At 36.2% G+C, this 18,368-nt stretch overlaps 2 protein-coding genes across 4 annotated transcripts in view; one reads left to right on the forward strand and one right to left on the reverse strand.

Moving 5' to 3' along the window:
• Positions 1-2,185, reverse strand: part of LOC132133750 (transmembrane protein 263-B-like) — an 86,191-nt gene extending 84,006 nt beyond the window's left edge. The window contains exon 1 of the mRNA XM_059546689.1: positions 2,176-2,185. The gene's annotated coding sequence lies outside the window, so the exon portion shown is untranslated. The remainder of the gene's footprint in view (positions 1-2,175) is intronic.
• The window catches only part of LOC132133746 (SH3 and multiple ankyrin repeat domains protein 2-like), a 77,855-nt gene that overhangs the window by 29,217 nt on the left and 30,270 nt on the right, over positions 1-18,368 (forward strand). For all 3 annotated transcript variants that reach the window (XM_059546683.1, XM_059546680.1, XM_059546681.1), the window contains exons 10-13: positions 1,375-1,726; positions 8,540-8,697; positions 9,155-9,268; positions 17,156-17,237. In XM_059546683.1, the coding sequence (XP_059402666.1) occupies positions 1,375-1,726; positions 8,540-8,697; positions 9,155-9,268; positions 17,156-17,237 (706 nt within the window). The remainder of the gene's footprint in view (positions 1-1,374; positions 1,727-8,539; positions 8,698-9,154; positions 9,269-17,155; positions 17,238-18,368) is intronic.

Below are 18,368 nucleotides of genomic sequence, written 5' to 3' on the forward strand. Positions count from 1 at the left end.
ATTGTTTACATGGAGCAAACTTTACCCAGAGGAATTAAATGAGTAAATAGTAAAAGTCTATTGGCCTAGGAAAGTAATTCTACCTAAAAAAGGATGATCTGCTGTTTTTACATATCTACCAACAACCATTTTTGAATTAAACATTACATAAATAATTAATAGAATCCATTTATTAATCTAGGTTAATGTTAATGTATCAATATACTTAAAAAGAAATCATGCTCTTTCATAATACAGCAAATATTGTAAGCGTATACAACTTGAAATTTGAAAATGCATTAGTATATGAAGAAATTATCCAAGTTAGTTAACTAATTTTATTGAACATAATTGTACAGTGTTAACAAATTATTTAGCTCATTTAACCTGGATTTTTCCTTTGACTAGAATTTGTCTATGGATTTAGATGTGCAACATTGATTCATTTCTCTCTTTTGCAGACACAGAAAGGCTTATACATGCCTTCATAACAACTAGGTTAGATTATTGTAATGCCTTGTTCTCTGGCCTTCCAGCTAAATCGTTGAGCAAGCTTCAGTATATACAAAATTCTGCCGCTCGTGTGCTCACTTGTACTTCTCCTCGTGAACACATTACACCGGTTCTTTCACAATTACACTGGCTTCCCGTAAATGCGAGAATTGATTTTAAAATTCTTACTTTAACATACAAGGCACTTCATGGGACTGCACCTGAGTATCTTTGTGAACTCATCAGCCCTTATATTCCATCACACTCTCTTCGCTCTACTAACTCTCTTTCACTTAACCAGCCATCATGCAAGCTAAAGACCATGGGGGAAAGAGCCTTTTCATATAAAGCCCCTAAGCTATGGAATGTACTTCCTCTGCACGTCAGAAATGCACCAACGTTGGATGATTTTAAAAAGTTGATTAAGTCACATTTATTCAAGACTGTCTTTCTATAATGAATTGTTGTATTGCTTTTGGTGTTTTGTTTTACTTTATTTATTACTTTATTACTGTAGCGCTTTGGGTCTAAGAAAAGCGCATTACAAATAAAATGTATTATTTATTATTTCTGACAGCTGATGACATAAATTCAGCAGCAACAAATTTACACATTAATTCAATAAATGAGCATCAAACTGGGTGATGAGAAGACAGCAGATAGTCTTTTACTGTGACAGAGTTCCTTGTATGTAATAAAAAGCTGAAGCACAGTCTAGCAGCTTGTACTTGAACACTTGTTACAGTGCTCAAATTATTGTCACTTTCAATGGAATGAAGGACACCTAAAAAAGCTGAACTACTTTAAATAATACGGAGTAGTTGAAAGTCCACTTCACACTGTGTATAAACTGTGTGTCTTCGTTTTATTTAATCACTCTCTTTCTTTCTGTATCTCTCTCAGTGCCTTTCCGGGAGGCACCGGCAGGCACGGGTCGGAGCAGGCCGCTGCAGCAAACGCCGCCGCAGCACCAGGGTAGGAGCACTCTTGCCGCCCCACGTGTGCTGCTCCGTTCCAACAGCGACAACAACCTGAACGTCAACAAGCTACCACTGGACCGCTCTCGCTTGCCTTCTCCTGCCGCTTCCCCCCTGCGCAGCCTCTCGCCCCGCCACCCCCAGCAGATGCAGAACAGCCCCAATGGCACGGTGAAGACCATGGCCCGGGGGGGACACTCCGCAAGAAGCCGTTCCCCTTCCCTGGGCCGCCTGGGGGAGGGAGACACACGGAGACAGACCCCTCAGCGCCACTGCAGGTTAGTTGCTGTCCCAGAAGAGAGTGATGGGACTTGAGGTGACTACTGTCTCTGTGTCCATGTCTTACCGTGTGTCTAGTTTTGAGTGGGTGCCTCATGTCCAGGCTGGAATGTGTCCTTTTCTGTGAGGACAAAGTTGTTTTTAGAGGCCTTATTTATGGCAATCTGTGTTATTTTTATAAGGCCATGTGTGGATGCAAATTGGTCAAGTGTTGGGAATTGGTCAGTGGGATATGGACTGGACCGCAGAGATAAGTGTTTTTTTTGTTGTTGTATTTTTTCTGTTACTTTTTGGAGTTTTCAGGTTATGAGATCCATAATTAAGGCCTCTTAACATTATAACAAATTTCTATGCGAATAGGGAAGTTCACACCATAACAATAATGATAACAAAATAAAGGAATGTTATTAGTGGAATCACTTTCAGAGGAATTTCTCCAGATGATGAACGCTAAAACGGCCGCATTTGTTTTTTCCTAAGATCGCCACGGCTGACTATATAAATTGACATGGTATGATTTCAAAATGTCAATGTAATGCCTTTTTGGTTGTTTTGCAATCACATATTTTGTTATATTGACGTAATAAACTGAGAGAATACGCATCAAAGATTTAGTGGAAAAACAGTCAGCACGAGAGAGATCGAAAGTGACGGAGAGGTGCAAAGTAAGTGCAGAAAAGCAGTGTCTGTTTCGAGCACAACTTGAACAAACTATAACAGGTAACACTGTCAGCAGCAACGTCGTTAACAATTCTCATTTATAATCGACATTAATATGGCTTCATGTTATCAAGATCTTTAGTCTGTGTTCTGTTAATGAGTGAACTTCATATTATTTGTAGTGCACTTACCGTCCAGTAATCACAATAAGCTTTGTGCTTATTCTTTTAAAATTAAGCTAAATTCATAGTGAAATTCAAACAATAAAAACTGTTTTGCCGTTCTTTAATGTAGCGTGAGTGATCGCTTTAGTGCCTCAGTTCAAGTGGCACATGACCCATTATATATTTCTCTTGAATTCTATATGAAATAAACATGAATGAACATCAAAAGGTATGTTTCATTATGCAGCTTAATGAAATGTAATTGCTCATACATTGTTTCAAACTGCAGAAAACGTGTAAAGCTTATGAGCAAAGACACGTAACAATCATTTACCTCAGAATAACTATTCGTCATCCATAAGCTCATTAGTCAGCTAGAAAAATAACCATAATAAGGAGGATTTTCTTAATGTATGCACTATATTGCATATTCACATTTTTACTTAACCATTTGTCTACATAAGATACTGTATAGCTCTCAAATTGGAAAAGACATTCCCACTTTAAGTTAACCTTTTTTCCCAGGACATCTGCGAGATGGATTAAAATTATGATAAAAGCACTTAAAAAAATTTTTTTGGGGTCTTTCTTATATGAGCCATTGGCTCCTTAATTGCTTTTTGTCTGGAACCCTGATGACAGCAAATCAGAATTTTTGCTGCTGTGAATGGACATTTAGATGTGTATTTGTAACCATGGACCACAAAACCAGTCTTAAGTGTAAATTTTTTGAAATTGAGATTTATACATCCTCTAAAAGCTGAATAATAAGCTTTCCATTGATGTAAGGTTTATTAAGATCGGACAATATTTGGCAGAGATACAACTATTTGAGAATCTAGAATCTAAGGATGCAAAAAATCTAAATACTGAGAAAATAACCTTTAAAGTTGTCCAGATAAATTCTTAGCAATGCATATTACTAATCAAAAATTACGTTTTGATATATTTATGGTAAGAAATTTTCTAAATATCTTAATGGAACATGATCTTTTCTTAATATCCTCATTATTTTTGGCATAAAAGAAAAATCAATTATTTTGACCCATACAAAGTTTATTTGGCTATTGCTACAAATATACCCCAGCGACTTATTCTACTGAGTGAGTATTTAATATGTAAACGTTGTTTTTAAGTGAACAGTCCTTCCCCTGGCGACGTATTGAATAATGAATAAACTATTAATTTTTAAAGTGCATTGTATTAAGATAAAATAATATTTTGAAACCTCCTTTAGTTTCTTTTATGTAAGTATAACTTTTATATAAGTTTGAAAGGGTACATTTGAGAAATAATTTGTATTGAAAAATATATGAAATAAGTTTTCTAGGTTTGTTCAGACTTCAACGAAGTCTGTTTTGTTCTCTCACCCTCACGTTGTTTAAGATTTTTCATTTTTATACAAATCTATTTTATTGCTTCAGAAAACTTGGTATGTGCTATTTATATAATACTTTTTTATAGTGCCTTTGCTTCCTTTTTGACACTTAAAAGCCTCAGTGCCAATTCAATGTTATTAAAATGAAAAGAGCAGCTGGGACATACTTCAACATTTCTCCTAATTTGATTCACAAAATTAATCAGTCATACTGATTTGGAGCTACATGAGGGTGAATAGATGATGACAAAGAAATTTATAACAGCATATAGATAACTACAGTATGTGACTTTAGCATTGAATGGTACATATGAAATCCATGTGATTTGCTTATGGCCATGAAAAGAAACGGCAACAAATTTGGACATCTGTCTGAAAAATAACCCGAGCAGCCAGGGTTTGGTTGCATTTGCAATGCGATATGCACCTGATCCAGGATGAGGTTGGACAGATGCCCGGGCTGTCGTTTTTTTTTTAGCTTTGTGACTTTGGGTATAGAAGCGCAAAATACAAAAGTGCAATATGGAGACTTAGCAAACAATTAGGCCACAGTGAGAGGCAAGAATCTGCTCCGAAAGATAGAGAGCATGTGTGTGTGTGTGGCCATGCATACATATTTCCCTGTGAGTGAATGCGTGCGTGGGTGCTTGTCATGTAGTGAAAGTTCAGCATGCACGTGTGCATGAGTGTGTGCGTCTCCGTGCATGCATGTGTGTCGGTGGGTGTGCGTATCTTGTCACTCAACAGGGGTTCTAGCGCGAGAGCAGACTCGGTACAGTAAGTGGGCCAGGCCAATTACTCACTTCCACTGCAAAAAACTCCTCTAATTAGATGTCATTTTAAAAAGGAAGAATTAACTCCTCTGGTATTTGACCCTGTTCTCCTCTCATTTCTCATGCTGCAGCCTATATAGATTCATTTGTTGTGCTATACGTGTTTTACAATGGCATTTACACTGCTGATGCGGGCCAGCCTAAATAAAAACGGACAACAACCGAAAACAAAGACTGCACATCTGGTCTTTTGGCTCAAATATAGGGTCTTTGATTCCAGCTAGTGCCAGTGTCGAACTCGTGGAAATATCATTGGCTTCCGTGCCTGCATGTGCTGCTCAAATGGAACGCTATTCCTTAGTTACAGCAGCAGTTGCTATGGCTATGTCCGTATGTTGTGTGTACATGTGTGAGTGTGTCACTTTCGGTCGGTGTCTATGTGTCTTCTGGGGTATTAGATAATATGGCTGCTCTTCAGAGGCTCAGAATGGAACCGAAGCAGATGTAGTCAGTTGTATCATCATATTGCCATTTGTCAACCGCTATAAACAAGGGAAATATGAGACACTCCATCTCATGCCAGTAAAGGTCATGTTGTAGATACAGCATGCCGCTTGTTTGGAGTTGTTTTGAAGATCTACCCATGTAAACAAGTACTGTGGTATTTGTGTTTTAAGATTTTTACATTTTGCCATGACCATTACCACACTGTGATTTGGAAAGTGTCATTGTAAAGTTTTTATTTTTACTTCTTTGTCATTAAAAATGAACAACTCGTTCATAAAGAACCAAAAGTTCATAAAGTCTTAGTGTAATGCCTTGGACAAGTTGAATAACACATCCTGTAGCTTATAGCCTGCAACATGCTAATCAAGTAAACAATACACACAGCCAGACCCCGGTAAAATCACCAGTGTTTAATGAACTCCTGCAGAGTTAAATGAAGCCAGATTTAAAATGAGCTAAGTTTAACTCTATATAAACATAATTTCATTGTATGAATGCGCAGTTATGGGCTAGCCAAGCATTTGCCATAGTAGCTTATCTGCCACTGTTGTCATATATTGATTGCGGTTTCAAAATCTTAAAGATGATGAGACCTTATTTCCTTCAAGCTTGATTAAAAATAGACCTGTGGATGTGATTATACGTGCAGCGCTTGAACCGATTTCTAACACTTACTGGCCTTGTTTCCTTCCTCCCTGTTTTGCATAAATACCTCAGCCCACATGAACTCTTTTTTGCCTTTTTCCTCCAAAAATAAGATGCGAAGCGCAGCTTATGTAATTGTCTTTGGATGAAGCTGGATAAGAAAGCTTCGCTGCTCGGTTTTGACAGCTAGTTACATTGGCAGACCGGTTGGCTGCCATAGGCGGTGCACTAAATGAGTAAGCCACTCATTTATGGTTTGCTGAAATATGCTTGTTTGTCTTCCAGCTGGTGTAGATTCTGTACGTAAAACCATTTGAAAGTTAATTATTAGATATCAGCAAGTGATATAAGCAAAAAAGGATTTTGTTTTTTGTTCTATGCTTATTCATATATCTACAGTCGGTAGCAAGTTATATTTCTGGTATTTTTTATGCTTAAAGTATGTTGTTGTTTTTTTATTTTTTCAGCACTTAAATCTGATTGGCTGAACAGTTTTGCTGCAGTTTGTAGCTGAGAGTTAATTTCGCAGCGCTGTGCGGCCGGTTTTGTTTGCTCTTAAAATGTGGCAAACATTGTGTGCTGTTTGGATCATATTTCATATGGTTATTTTCTGTGTTTATATATATTATATATTATATATATTATTGTGTTGCCATTTTTTGGTATTCTCCATGTATCATCACAATTTTCGTACATTTTTCATTTTAAAGTAATAAACCAAGTGTATCAGTTTAGGGCTGTGCGTAAACACTTTGCTGGCTCCAAAAAAAGCACATCACATCTATAGCATCTTTGTCAAGCTTTATTACGTAAGAAGGCTTATCTGGGTGTGTTGACTTTGGGTGGTGACATTGAGAGGTTCTCAGTGGAGGCTTAAAAAAGCAGGAAACACACAGAGGGCACATTTAAGTGCTTTGTCCCAATTTCACCTGCTCCTATACACTGAAGTCACCAGATGCCACCGGGACCTTGAGAGGTTGTGAGGTAGGGAATGTCATGTGTGAACAGGAAGTTGTTTGTATGATGCCATATGATATTTATACCGACAGCTGTGTTTCATAATGCCAGAATTCAGGTTTGTGAATACTTTATATTTTTCTTGATGGCCATTTTAACCCTGATTTGTTCAACATTGTGTCTTTTTTTGTTATTTTTACTTTATTATTATTATTATTATTATTATATTATTCACATATATTTCATCAACTTTTTATTTTTTCTTCATGGTAATAAGCATTCTGGGATTTCAATATAAATAAAAAGGAGAAAAAATATATTTTATTTTATTTCTTCTTTTTTATTTTTATTTTTATTTATTATTATTTTTAAACCATCTGAAATTGCTTTGCATTCGGCCATCCTCCTGCCTTCCTGTGAAGTTGGGCTTGCGTTTATATGTTAAACTGAAAGCAGAGAAATTAAGTATATGTGCCTCTGAGATTATGCATGTCATCTGAAAACTGGATGTTCTTTTGCAGTGAGAGTTTCAATGTTATTTTTAGGCCCATCGCGCCCTCATTAGCACCTTCATTAACAACATCGAGAATGTTCTTTTGTTGAGTCTTTAATGTCAGCATTTTTCTGGAGAAAAAATTATTATTATTACTTTTTTGGATGGGAGCCATCTGCTCCCACTGAGTGGATGAAGTTACACTCTGAGTCACTTCAGGACAGGGCTCAGCTGCCATAAACTGGATGAGTTAATGACTCAGACTGGCCCAAGGCTACACTCAAAATTTCTGCTTGTAAGACACAAGTCCAGGAGCACATCTTGGCTTTAATGTATATTTATGGTGTGTATCCAGCAGAGGGAGCCCTTATACTTTTAATAGCTGTGGTTTCGTAGTATGCTAGTGTGCCTCAGTTCTTACTATAGACATTGCCAGACTCTATTTTAGAGGACCTTTAGCTCTCTGCCTTCATCTAAGCCCATTCAAAAATATGCTTAGAGGTTTGAGAATATCTCAGAATATTTCTGTCTAAAACCTAACCTTTATAAACATTGTTTGCTTTTTTAATATTTAAATAATAATTTTTTTTTTTTACGAAAAAGAAAATATATAGAATGATTAAGTTCTAAAATCTTAGTTGTAACCGCAATATATAAATATTTGAGAAAAATATATTGGAAATTTCATACAGAAACATTTTTCATGTGTTTTATATGTTATATACATTTACAGTTAGTCATTTAGCAGACACATTTATGCAAAGCGACTTACAAATGAGGACAGTGGAAGCAATCAAAAACAACAAAAGGCCAATGATATATAAGTGCTATCACAAGTCTCAGTTAGTTTAAACACATTAATAAAAAGAAAACAGATAAAAAGAATAGAGCAAGCTAGTGTTAGAAGTCTTTTTTTTTATAATTGTATAATAAGTGAAAAGAAAACAGATAGAATAAAAAAGATTAGAAAGGTAGTTTTTTAAAGAACAGAATTAGAATAGTGAGTGCTAAAGTTAGAAAGTTAAATAAATATGGAAGAGATGTGTTTTAAGCCGATTCTTGAAGATGGCTAAGGACTCAGCTGCTCGGATTGAGTTGGGGAGGTCATTCCACAAGAAGGGAACATTTAATTTAAAAGTGTGTGTGTGTGTGTGTTTGTGTGTGTGTGTTGTATTGTATTATATTATAATTGTATTATTTTAATATTCAGATTTTGCTTCTTGTATGCCAACCAGTCCCCGTGCCAACAGGGATGTCTACTCTGGCATGGACACTCCAGGGTCCAAACGCAAGCTGTACAGTGCTGTTCCAGGAAGACACTACGTGGTGGTCAAGTCTTACCAACCACAGGGCGAGGGAGAAATCGCTTTGTATAAGAACGACAGGGTCAAAGGTACATGTATCTAATTTTATGATTTCAACTTAACTTTACTTAATTAAACCATATGTTATATAGTAAATATGGACATTTTAAGAGTGTGTGCACCAAATGCATGGAAAAGCTGGTTTGTAGCAGGGAGTGCAGTTTCTCCTGCCATATGGAGAGCAAGAATTCACAGATTCTGCCCTTCGGCATCAGGTGATGCCTGGCCAGAGCTAGCAACACTTTACAAACAGAAAGAGATGAACTAGAGAGGTTTCAGTAGATAAAGAGGGAAGACTTCACTGGGTAAAATCAGCATAGGCCTGTTAATTATTTGGCATGTGTAAATGTATACATCCATGGAGATGTGGTCAGAATGATAAAAGAGCTGCATGTGTAAAAGGTATTTTGTAGAGGACTGCACATGTAGTATGTAAATAATGAGAAGAGTGTTTTATATATTTTTTGATGACTTTCCCGTACATAGTTCTCAGTATTGGGGAAGGAGGATTCTGGGAAGGCAGTGCCCGAGGGAATGTAGGCTGGTTCCCAGCAGAATGTGTGGAAGAGATCCCAAGCAAACCCAACGAGGATAGGCCATGTGAGTGTCTACACATAAAACACACACTTTGAACATGATCTCATTCACTGTCATGCCAACTTAAAGACATAGTACACCAAAAATGACACTTCTGTCGTTATTTACTCACCCACAACATATTTCACTATCATTGTATTTTATGTAGTATATTGTGTAGGGATGTAACAATTCACTCAACTCAGGAGGTGATACGATTCACGATACTGATTTCACAATAAAAAAATTTTTTGTTGCAAAATGAGATTTAAGACATTAAGAGATTTAAAAGGTGTCCTTTTATTATTGCTTGAACAAAAATGCTGCACATTTATTTGTGAAATTGAAGTATGTCAAATAACAAAACTAAATTGACATTTTAAAACAAATCCTGAATCAAATAAAGAAATAAGACCAAAAATCTCTTAATATAAAGGAATTAATGCTTTGCCTGTGCTCTTTCAGTTCAAAATTAGAGGCAATCACGATATGCTGTGTACATGCATAATGAGCAGTTTTTGAATCAAAATTAGATTGTATAATTGCATTAGATTTGTATAAATTGTAAACAAAAACAGAATGGCCTGACTTTAGTTTTGTGAATCTATACTACATAAAACATCTGCACAACAAAAACAGCAGGCGTACTGATTGAGACTGCAAATTCACTCTCTGACAGTGGGGTGGCACTAATCATACAGTTTTTTTTAATGGCAGAGAATTGTGAATTTCACTTTTTTTTAACATGTTGTAAAATAATCCTATGCAACTTGTCCCATAATTTTAAGAAAACACAAGGACTATATTATACACTCAGAAGATTGTCAAAATGACAGATCTCGTGTGAAAGTTAATAAGCCTGCACCATGCAAGTTTTTTCCTTTTTGTTTTTAATGTACATAATGTAATATAATGATTTATATCTTAATTTATTTATTTTTTGACTTTCTGGGAGCGCTCAGGTGTAGGCTATGACAGCCATCAAACCCTGCCATACACAACTGATGCAAAGAGTAGTGAATTTTATGTCTACACAGAAGAAAGGCCTGTCTAGGCTCTATGCCAGTGTGGGTTGTGTCGAGCTATTCGTTAATCTGGTTGGTTTGATGAGAAAAAGAAGAAACGTAGTTGCAATAAACGTGTTGAGAATGTGTATACTATTATTTCGCCTGAGGAAGAACTGATGATGGCACATTTTGATGTTCGGCTGACCAATCAGCAGAAAGGGGATTCGTTCTCGCCCACATGTAGAAATCGAATATTCAAGTTGGTTATTATTTGCACCCCTGAACGAAAAACTAATCATCAAGCTGAATTTCCTGTTTTCTTTTCGTTTTTGATTTTGTTTGACAGAATGTACAATGGTTTTGTATGCAAGATAAATTTGACACGTAATGTTACTGTCAATGTCTTCGACAGCATATTTCAGTAGACTTGAATGAGATTTCAGTGCTCCTGTGAAGGAGAAAATCAATGAATAATATATATTTTTTATTTTATTTATTTATTTATTATTCTTATGTATGAATGGTTTTCACAATTATGGCTTCAGAAGAATTGCAATATATCACTTGAGTCAAATGGACTATATGGTACGTCTTATAATATATTTCAGATTTTCAGAGCCTGACAGCCATTGGTTACAATTTACTTTAATTCTATGAAAAGGACCAGCTCAAACACTCTGTTAAAATTGTTTTTTTTTGTGTTCCACTCAACAAAATTTAGAAAAACACAAGGATGAGTAAATGATGACAGAATATTTATTTTCGGTGAATAATCACAAATAAAGTGTACACTTCAAATTACACAATTGTTCAACATATTACAAGGTTAGGGGAAGAAATACTTTTTCCTATCCTCTTATTATGTCTTTTCACACTCTATTCTTCTCCAGTGCTCTGATAACCCGCAGAATATGTGAGGAGCCTTGCGGCGATAACAGCTGTTAATTCAGTTAGTGTTCATTTGCAACTAGGCCACAAAGCACACACGTCCACCTCTCAGATCAAATGTTTGCATTCATCCGTCAAACATCGGCGTGAATGAGCACCTGAGAATTTGATTTGTGCATTAGATCCAAACTGGACGGAGCACAGGAATGTCATTAACAACAATCATAGCTCTACTCTAGAGCAAATGTGTGTTAATATTTCTTTTTTGTTGTTGTTGTTGTTGTTGTTGTTGTTGCAAGTGCACTCAATGTTCGCCTTGCAAACTGGCAGAAGGGGCCAGGGGCAACATTCTGTTGAGAGTTGTTATTTTGGGCCAAATGAATGCCTTCCACATCAGTGCAGCTACTGTGTGTTTTTCCAGCCCTGTATGTGTGTGTGGTGCAAGTTTCATAGAGGCGTTCAGGTGTTTTCTTCATTGAAACACATCCAAACCTTTATAACAGTAACCGTAAAAGGCTTTGCATTGCAACACACTTGCATTGCATTTGACATAATGTAATTATCCAAATCCTGTTGTTAATCTACAATCGTGCTTAAGTTTAAAATCACCAACACAATTCTCTGCTGTGGTCCAGATTGTTGGTTATGAACATATACAGTAAGACAGCTATTGGCAGCTACAGTACACTAAACAAATGGAGAGCTGTGCACGACAGCATGTGGTGAGCAGAATGAAGGTTTGGTGAACAACAGCTTGGCCTGAGAGTCATTAGCCCATGTGATTCAGGGCGAGAGTCTGGCTGACTCAGCTCTCAGACTGTAAGATCTCACCCGTCATGTGATGGAACATGACATTTGCCTTAAGGTTGTGCTGCAGCAGCACAGTAAGTGCTTCTGCATCTGTACGGCTAACCTAAATGCTGTTATTAAAGTGAAGTGTGTGATTTCAGAGCTGAATTGTAAAATAAAATAGTTTTCAAATAGTCTGTCTGTTATTGGTTCGACAAACAAGTAGCCCTGCCCCAAACTCCAGCTATTGGTTGAGCCAGTGTTGCTATGCTTAGTTGGTTTAAATTAAAGTTAGACTGTATAATTTTGAAATTTGAAGAAAATCTGAATTTTCTGACTACAGCTTTGTGAAACTATAATTCACAAAACATATCTACACCAAACAAAAACAGCAGATGGACTGAAGGAGAAGCAGATTCACTCTCTGACAGCAGGTGGCACTTATGGAACAGCAGCGATACATTGTTTGCTTTGTTACAGCTGTACTTTATTATGCATTATACAGAGGCAAGATGAGAAGAAAATCTCAGTCAGTTCTGACAGACAGTTCCCCTCAGAAGTAAATTAATATAAACCCCCACTCCCAAATGTATCACAAACAGTTTAAGATCTCAACCAATTGAAATCGTCACATATTTATATTGATTTTCAACCAGCTTGAAACCAGCCAGAGTGTTTATACTTTTTAGGTTAATCGCCTAGTTGTCTTTGTTATACGAGAAAGTATTTAAGTAAAAGGGGATGCCTAATGCATGCATTCTGACTTATTTACACTGTTAAAGAGTTGGATTCTCATGCTAAACATGGCCAAAGATTCAAAAAGCGAGCTGGATGTATGATGGATGTTTTTTATTTTATTTATTTTTTTATGGCCCTGTATGACATCATAAAGGGTGGAATTCCTTGTATGGGCACTTCTCATGAAAGAACACATGTACAGAGCAACCAGAGTGAGAGCAAGAGCATGTCCATTAGCATGCTTCATTCGGGTAACTGAAGTTGTTGGTTTTGGTTGTGATGGAAAGATAACCTTGTTCAGCTTTCCAAAGAACCCAGCATTAAGGGAACAGTGGACCCAGTTTCTTTCAAATGATTTGAATGTTCAAATAATTCTGGCATAATTTTTGAGAAAGTCAATAACAGTGTCTGGAATAAAGAAAGGAAAAATCTAGTTGAAGTAATGTCAAAAAAAAAAAAAATGTACTCATGATGATTTTTTTTTTTTAAATAAACTTTTATAAAATTTTCAAGAAAACTTTTGAATTTTCAAAGATCCTTAGGATAATTATTTTATTAATTGATTAATTGTAATTCAAATATATTTATTAACATTTTAAATAAATACATATTCAAAAGTTTTTAAGGTAAAATGCTATTCAATTATGATTTCGACATTTGTACATTTAAAAACTAACCGTGTCTTGTGGTTAAAAGGTCAGATTATCTTTAGTAGACAGACCTTGACAGACAGTCATAACATTTTGCAGGGGTTCCTCCCTTTGATATCATTAAATAAATTAATAGACCAGGACAATAAATGCATGTCACGCCATTGACCCAAATACGTATTTTGTGGCAAAACTGGATCTTTAGCTTGCATGATTTTATCCCTTATGTTACTTCCAATAATTTTGTTTTTGCAACATATTTGATCAATTTTAGTACATTTTAGCAGGAATCTGAGGTGAAAATGCTAGCTGTGTTTGGTATAAGCTTAACCTGAGGCATTTTGAATCTCATCCATGTTTGCTAGTGTTGCAAAAGAAGCAGGGCGGCAGTGTATAAAGGTGAGAAATGCTATGTTGAGATGGGAGTCATTGGCAGTCTTGAAATCCATGACTGCTTCAAGTAAAGCACTTTCGAATAGTTGCAAAGACCGCTGATTTATTTCCCATGGCGATGCTTTTAACATTATTGTAATCAAAATTTTTGAAGATTGTTGCCCAAATCTGTCTTATTTTTAAGGGAATCCAACAACTAGCCAAGATGCATCACACATGCTGCTTTGCTTGACAATCTAGTGTAGTGTTCAACATCGACTACAGTTAAATCCAACATCGCCTGGTTAGTAACAGCACAAGTATTCTGCTGAAGTCTCTTGAACCTTTCTGAGCAACACTCATGCACATTCCTGATTGATATATTTCCATGGAAACATGCTCTACACTGTACAAACCCTGTTGCTAAGGAGTGGGCCTTAGTAAGATTTTTTTCCTCTTTTTGTGGCATCTTTTTTTTTTCCTCTCTCACACACTCTCTCTCCCTCTCACAGCACTGAGAACAGAGCTTACATACCATCTTTTCCAATGCCACGGTTCTCTGTTCCATTTGTGTGGTGCTGATGGTCAGCTCTCACCTGAGCGCTCGAGGAGACGCGAGAGTTTTTGGAGATGGGAAGTTAGGCGTCAGGGCCTGAGGGATCAAGAAAAGTGGCAATCCCCCCTCAGGCAAGGAGAATTGAGTGTTTCTCGGATTGACTCGGGGGTGAACTAAAGGGGACCAATGGACGAGACTAGCAGATCTAGGAAGAAGGTTCATTTTGGAGGTATGTTGATTTGAGGATGTTGCAAACTGAGGAGTTTTGTGATGAATTACTGATTTGTGCGGCCAATAATTGCATGGTTTGCTCTGCGCTCTTATTTGCAGTGTGGGCAATTATATAGGAACGATTTCTATTGTCGATGAAGTGTCAGTTGCAGTTGTTTATGATTTATGCCGTAAAAATTAGTTTTTCTAGTAGGCTATTTTCTTGTGTTTTGAGTCTTTTCACTTGGTTTTTCAAGTAACCGTGCATTCTCATGACTTAGTGTCTCTTTGTGTCAGTTTCAGAGGACTTGAACAGTTAATGCAAACAAATTGTAGTAAAATATCCAAATGGTCTTGTGGTCATTTTTCAATCGAATTCAGTTCTCCGTCGTGTTTAAGCTTTGTCAAAGATGACAAATCAAATAAAGTTTAATTGTACTGAACTGAGTGAGAAACTGTGGTCAAGTCGTAGAGTTGTAAAACAAATTATTATAGTTATTACTTTTTTTTTCCCCCAGTGGTGCGCTCTGACTCTCTAAAGTTTAGCATTCTTCAAGTTGTGCATCTTTATGAATTTTATCAAGTGAACCACAGCTAGTTACCCCTGGGGGTTTGAAATCTGGTGTTGTAGCAACTGTCATTGCTGCTTGCCCTCATGTCAAATAGACTTTTTTCTTCACACTGTCCATGGAGGAACAGCGCTTGTGTCAAGTACATGCGGCTCTGTGTATATGTGCAAAATGCTTTTTGTTTGAAAGACGACTCAGCTGCTAGAAAACTGACAGGGTGTTCCATTAGGATGTGAGAAAGAGAACGAAAAAGAGATGGCACTTAATGTGGTGGCCATTTTATTCATCCAATTAATTATAATGTCTATATCTTTTGATATCAAATTCCTCTGTTCAGTTTTATGCATGAGAAATCATGTATTGCTCAAAACTGCTTAATGCACAACCTGGCAAAACACATTTATAAATGGCAATGTCAAGGCTTAGAGTGTGATGATTCACTTGCACACTCAAACGATTCAGTTTTGATTTACTCATTTGATGAGATGCATCATACCACGTCCAGTCTGACCTCAATATTATTTGATTAATTTCCGTATAAATGGCAAAAATGAAAGCAAAATATAAGCTGTAGAGTGCTAAAAGCTTACTTTTCAGAATTCATTTTTGAAAGCCGATTTTAATGCTATTTTTGAATTTTAACCTCCCTAGATGGGCGCATTTGATAAAACAGTTTGATCAACTAAAATATTAATTATACCGCATTTTTATTTATTTGAACCAACTGACAGATGGGGAGGACATCTCACATTAGCAGTCACAGGATAGAGCGGATGTCTCTGTAGAATTGCGCTGAATCTAAACCTCCTTTTTGTTTGAACATCAAAACGTTTCAGCTCAACAAAGAATTGAGTGTCTGTAACTTTAACAGCTAACCAGTGAGTAGGTTGGAAGGGGAAAGTGTTGAATCCCACGCAGCCTCCTGACTACTGATATCATCGTGTATCAACAGAACCGCAGAGGACAATTCAAATGGTGCAGTTTTCAGAAGCTGTAGCTTGCAGAACAAACTCCTTGAGAATCTCATTAATGGATAAATGTGTACACAGTTGCACAGGATCTGTATTATCACTAGTTGTGCAACCGTTAATGGGTGTCCTTCCTCTTTAAATGTAATTTGCGGTCCTTACATAAGTGCACTTTTGGGGCTGTACTTAAAATTAAGGTGATTCGATTGAATTCAGATGTTAATCCAGTGTTTTTTATTCATTTGTACAAGTCTTTTGCAAACAGTTATTTTAGTGTCGTACAAACATTTTGGTGTATGAACGACCTAGAACGCATGCTCCCCTTGAAAGAACGAAAATGGAGCAGGATAGACGATTAATTTCTGTGACATAAAGTATCTTCATTAGCTTTGTTGGCTCTTATCCTGGTTCCTTCCATAAAACACATTCAATATTTGACCTGAGTTCTCTTGGAGGACTAGTCTAGTTTGGCTCCATTATGGGCCAAATGGTCCCTGTCTTCCAAAGAGCTTTTATTTGGTTGCAATTAAACAGGGAAGGTATTATAGTTGGTGAGTTCACTGTTATAAATTGTGGATTTATTTTTAGCCTATGGCATGTGTTCAAGAAATGTGATTTTATTTCATTTTATTTATTTGTGTGTGTGTGTGTGTGTGTGTGTGTGTGTGTGTGTGTCATGCTGGTATAGTTTGTCAGTGACAATCTGCATGCCAAGGTTCTGTCTGGTGAAACTGTAAGCACCTTTTGTTATTTAATATATACATTTTTTTTCTAGAGCACAGTTGGTATCACGTTGTCTAAATTATTAAATATGTTTAAAAAATGTCACCTGGGACCATGTGAAATATGGCACACAGTAATACAAATTTGTGACTAGACTGCTTTTTTATGCAATTATGCAAAAATTCTATTTTTATTCTTTTTGCACATTTCATATTCGGTGTGAAAGTGATGATAATGAAATTGAAATGTTCAAAGTTTGCTGAGTCAGTGCTTGAACACGGTCACGTTTTTAGGAAGAAACTTTTGTTTTGTGTGAAAATATGAATAAAAAGGGATTTAATGGCACTTTCTGAGTGGCACTGATTCTGAGCACTATGCAACGTTGAAATATTGCATAATTGGGGTGATTTAAAGTAAATGTCTGTGAATATGTCTTCACAGATGCCCGCGCAGACCGATCAGAGAGAAGGAAGCTCTTTCGACACTACACTGTGGGATCTTATGACAGTTTTGATGCATCAAGGTATGAATTAAAAATTTTCTAAACCTTCTGACCGTGTTTTTTTTTTTTTAAGTCTGTCGGGTTCAATACTTGATGGTAGTTTGAAATGGGCCCTCTCTTGCGTACAGTTCGAAAAAGGTTACCTAAGACGTAAAGAAATCGGCCAGGTTGTTTTTAAAATCCTAAATATATATATTTTATATGCATTTGCTTTACCTGTGATATCTTTTTTCAGGATTCTTTGATGAATAAAAAGTTAAAAAGAAGAGCATTTATTTAAAATAGAAATATTTTCTAACAATATACACTACCCTTCAAAAGTTTGGGGTCAGTTAATTTGTATTCTTTCTCTTTTTGAAAGAAATTAACTTTTATTCAGCAAGGATGTGTTACATTGATAAGAAGTGATAGCAAAGATTGATATTGTTAGAAAAGATTTATATGTTGAATAAATGCTCTTCTTTTTAAAACTTTTTATAAATCAAAGAATCCTGAAAAAAAAAAAATGGCAGCACAACTGTTGCCAACATTGATAATTGACATTTAAGACTAGAGTAATGGCTGATGGAAATTCAGCTTTTCATCACAGAAATAAATTCTATTTTAAAATATAATTAAAATAAAACCATTATTTTATATTGTAATAACATTTTGCAAGATTACTGTTTTTTTTCCTGCATTTTTGATCAAATAAATGCAGCCTTGATGAGCATTATTTAAAATTAAAAAAAACATTACAAGTCTTACGGATCCCAAACTTTTGAGAGGTGGTGTAATTCCCTGGATTAATATAGTATAAGCAAAAAACAAACTGAAAAGATTGATTAATCAGTTAAGGCCAGTGATAATTAATAAGTATACTTGTAAGTGTATCAAAGTATAGCACGACTCATCCATTTACCTGCGCATTCTTTCACACATACCATCATTTCCCAAAACTTTGCAGCCCCTCTATGATTTAACACAAAGCGCCACACAAGCACATTGTTATTCACAGGGGAAAAAAGGTTTGAAGTGTGTGAAAACTCTTTAAATGGTCAGTTATATAACCAACACTCGAGCTTGGGGTCGTCACTGCGTGATGCAGACACTTTGATGGCATTTTAAAAATCAAACAAACACACACACACACACACACAAACGCTCTTTGAC

Source organism: Carassius carassius, chromosome 50 (genome assembly GCF_963082965.1).
Source record: "Carassius carassius chromosome 50, fCarCar2.1, whole genome shotgun sequence".
Classification (NCBI taxonomy): Eukaryota; Metazoa; Chordata; class Actinopteri; order Cypriniformes; family Cyprinidae; genus Carassius; species Carassius carassius.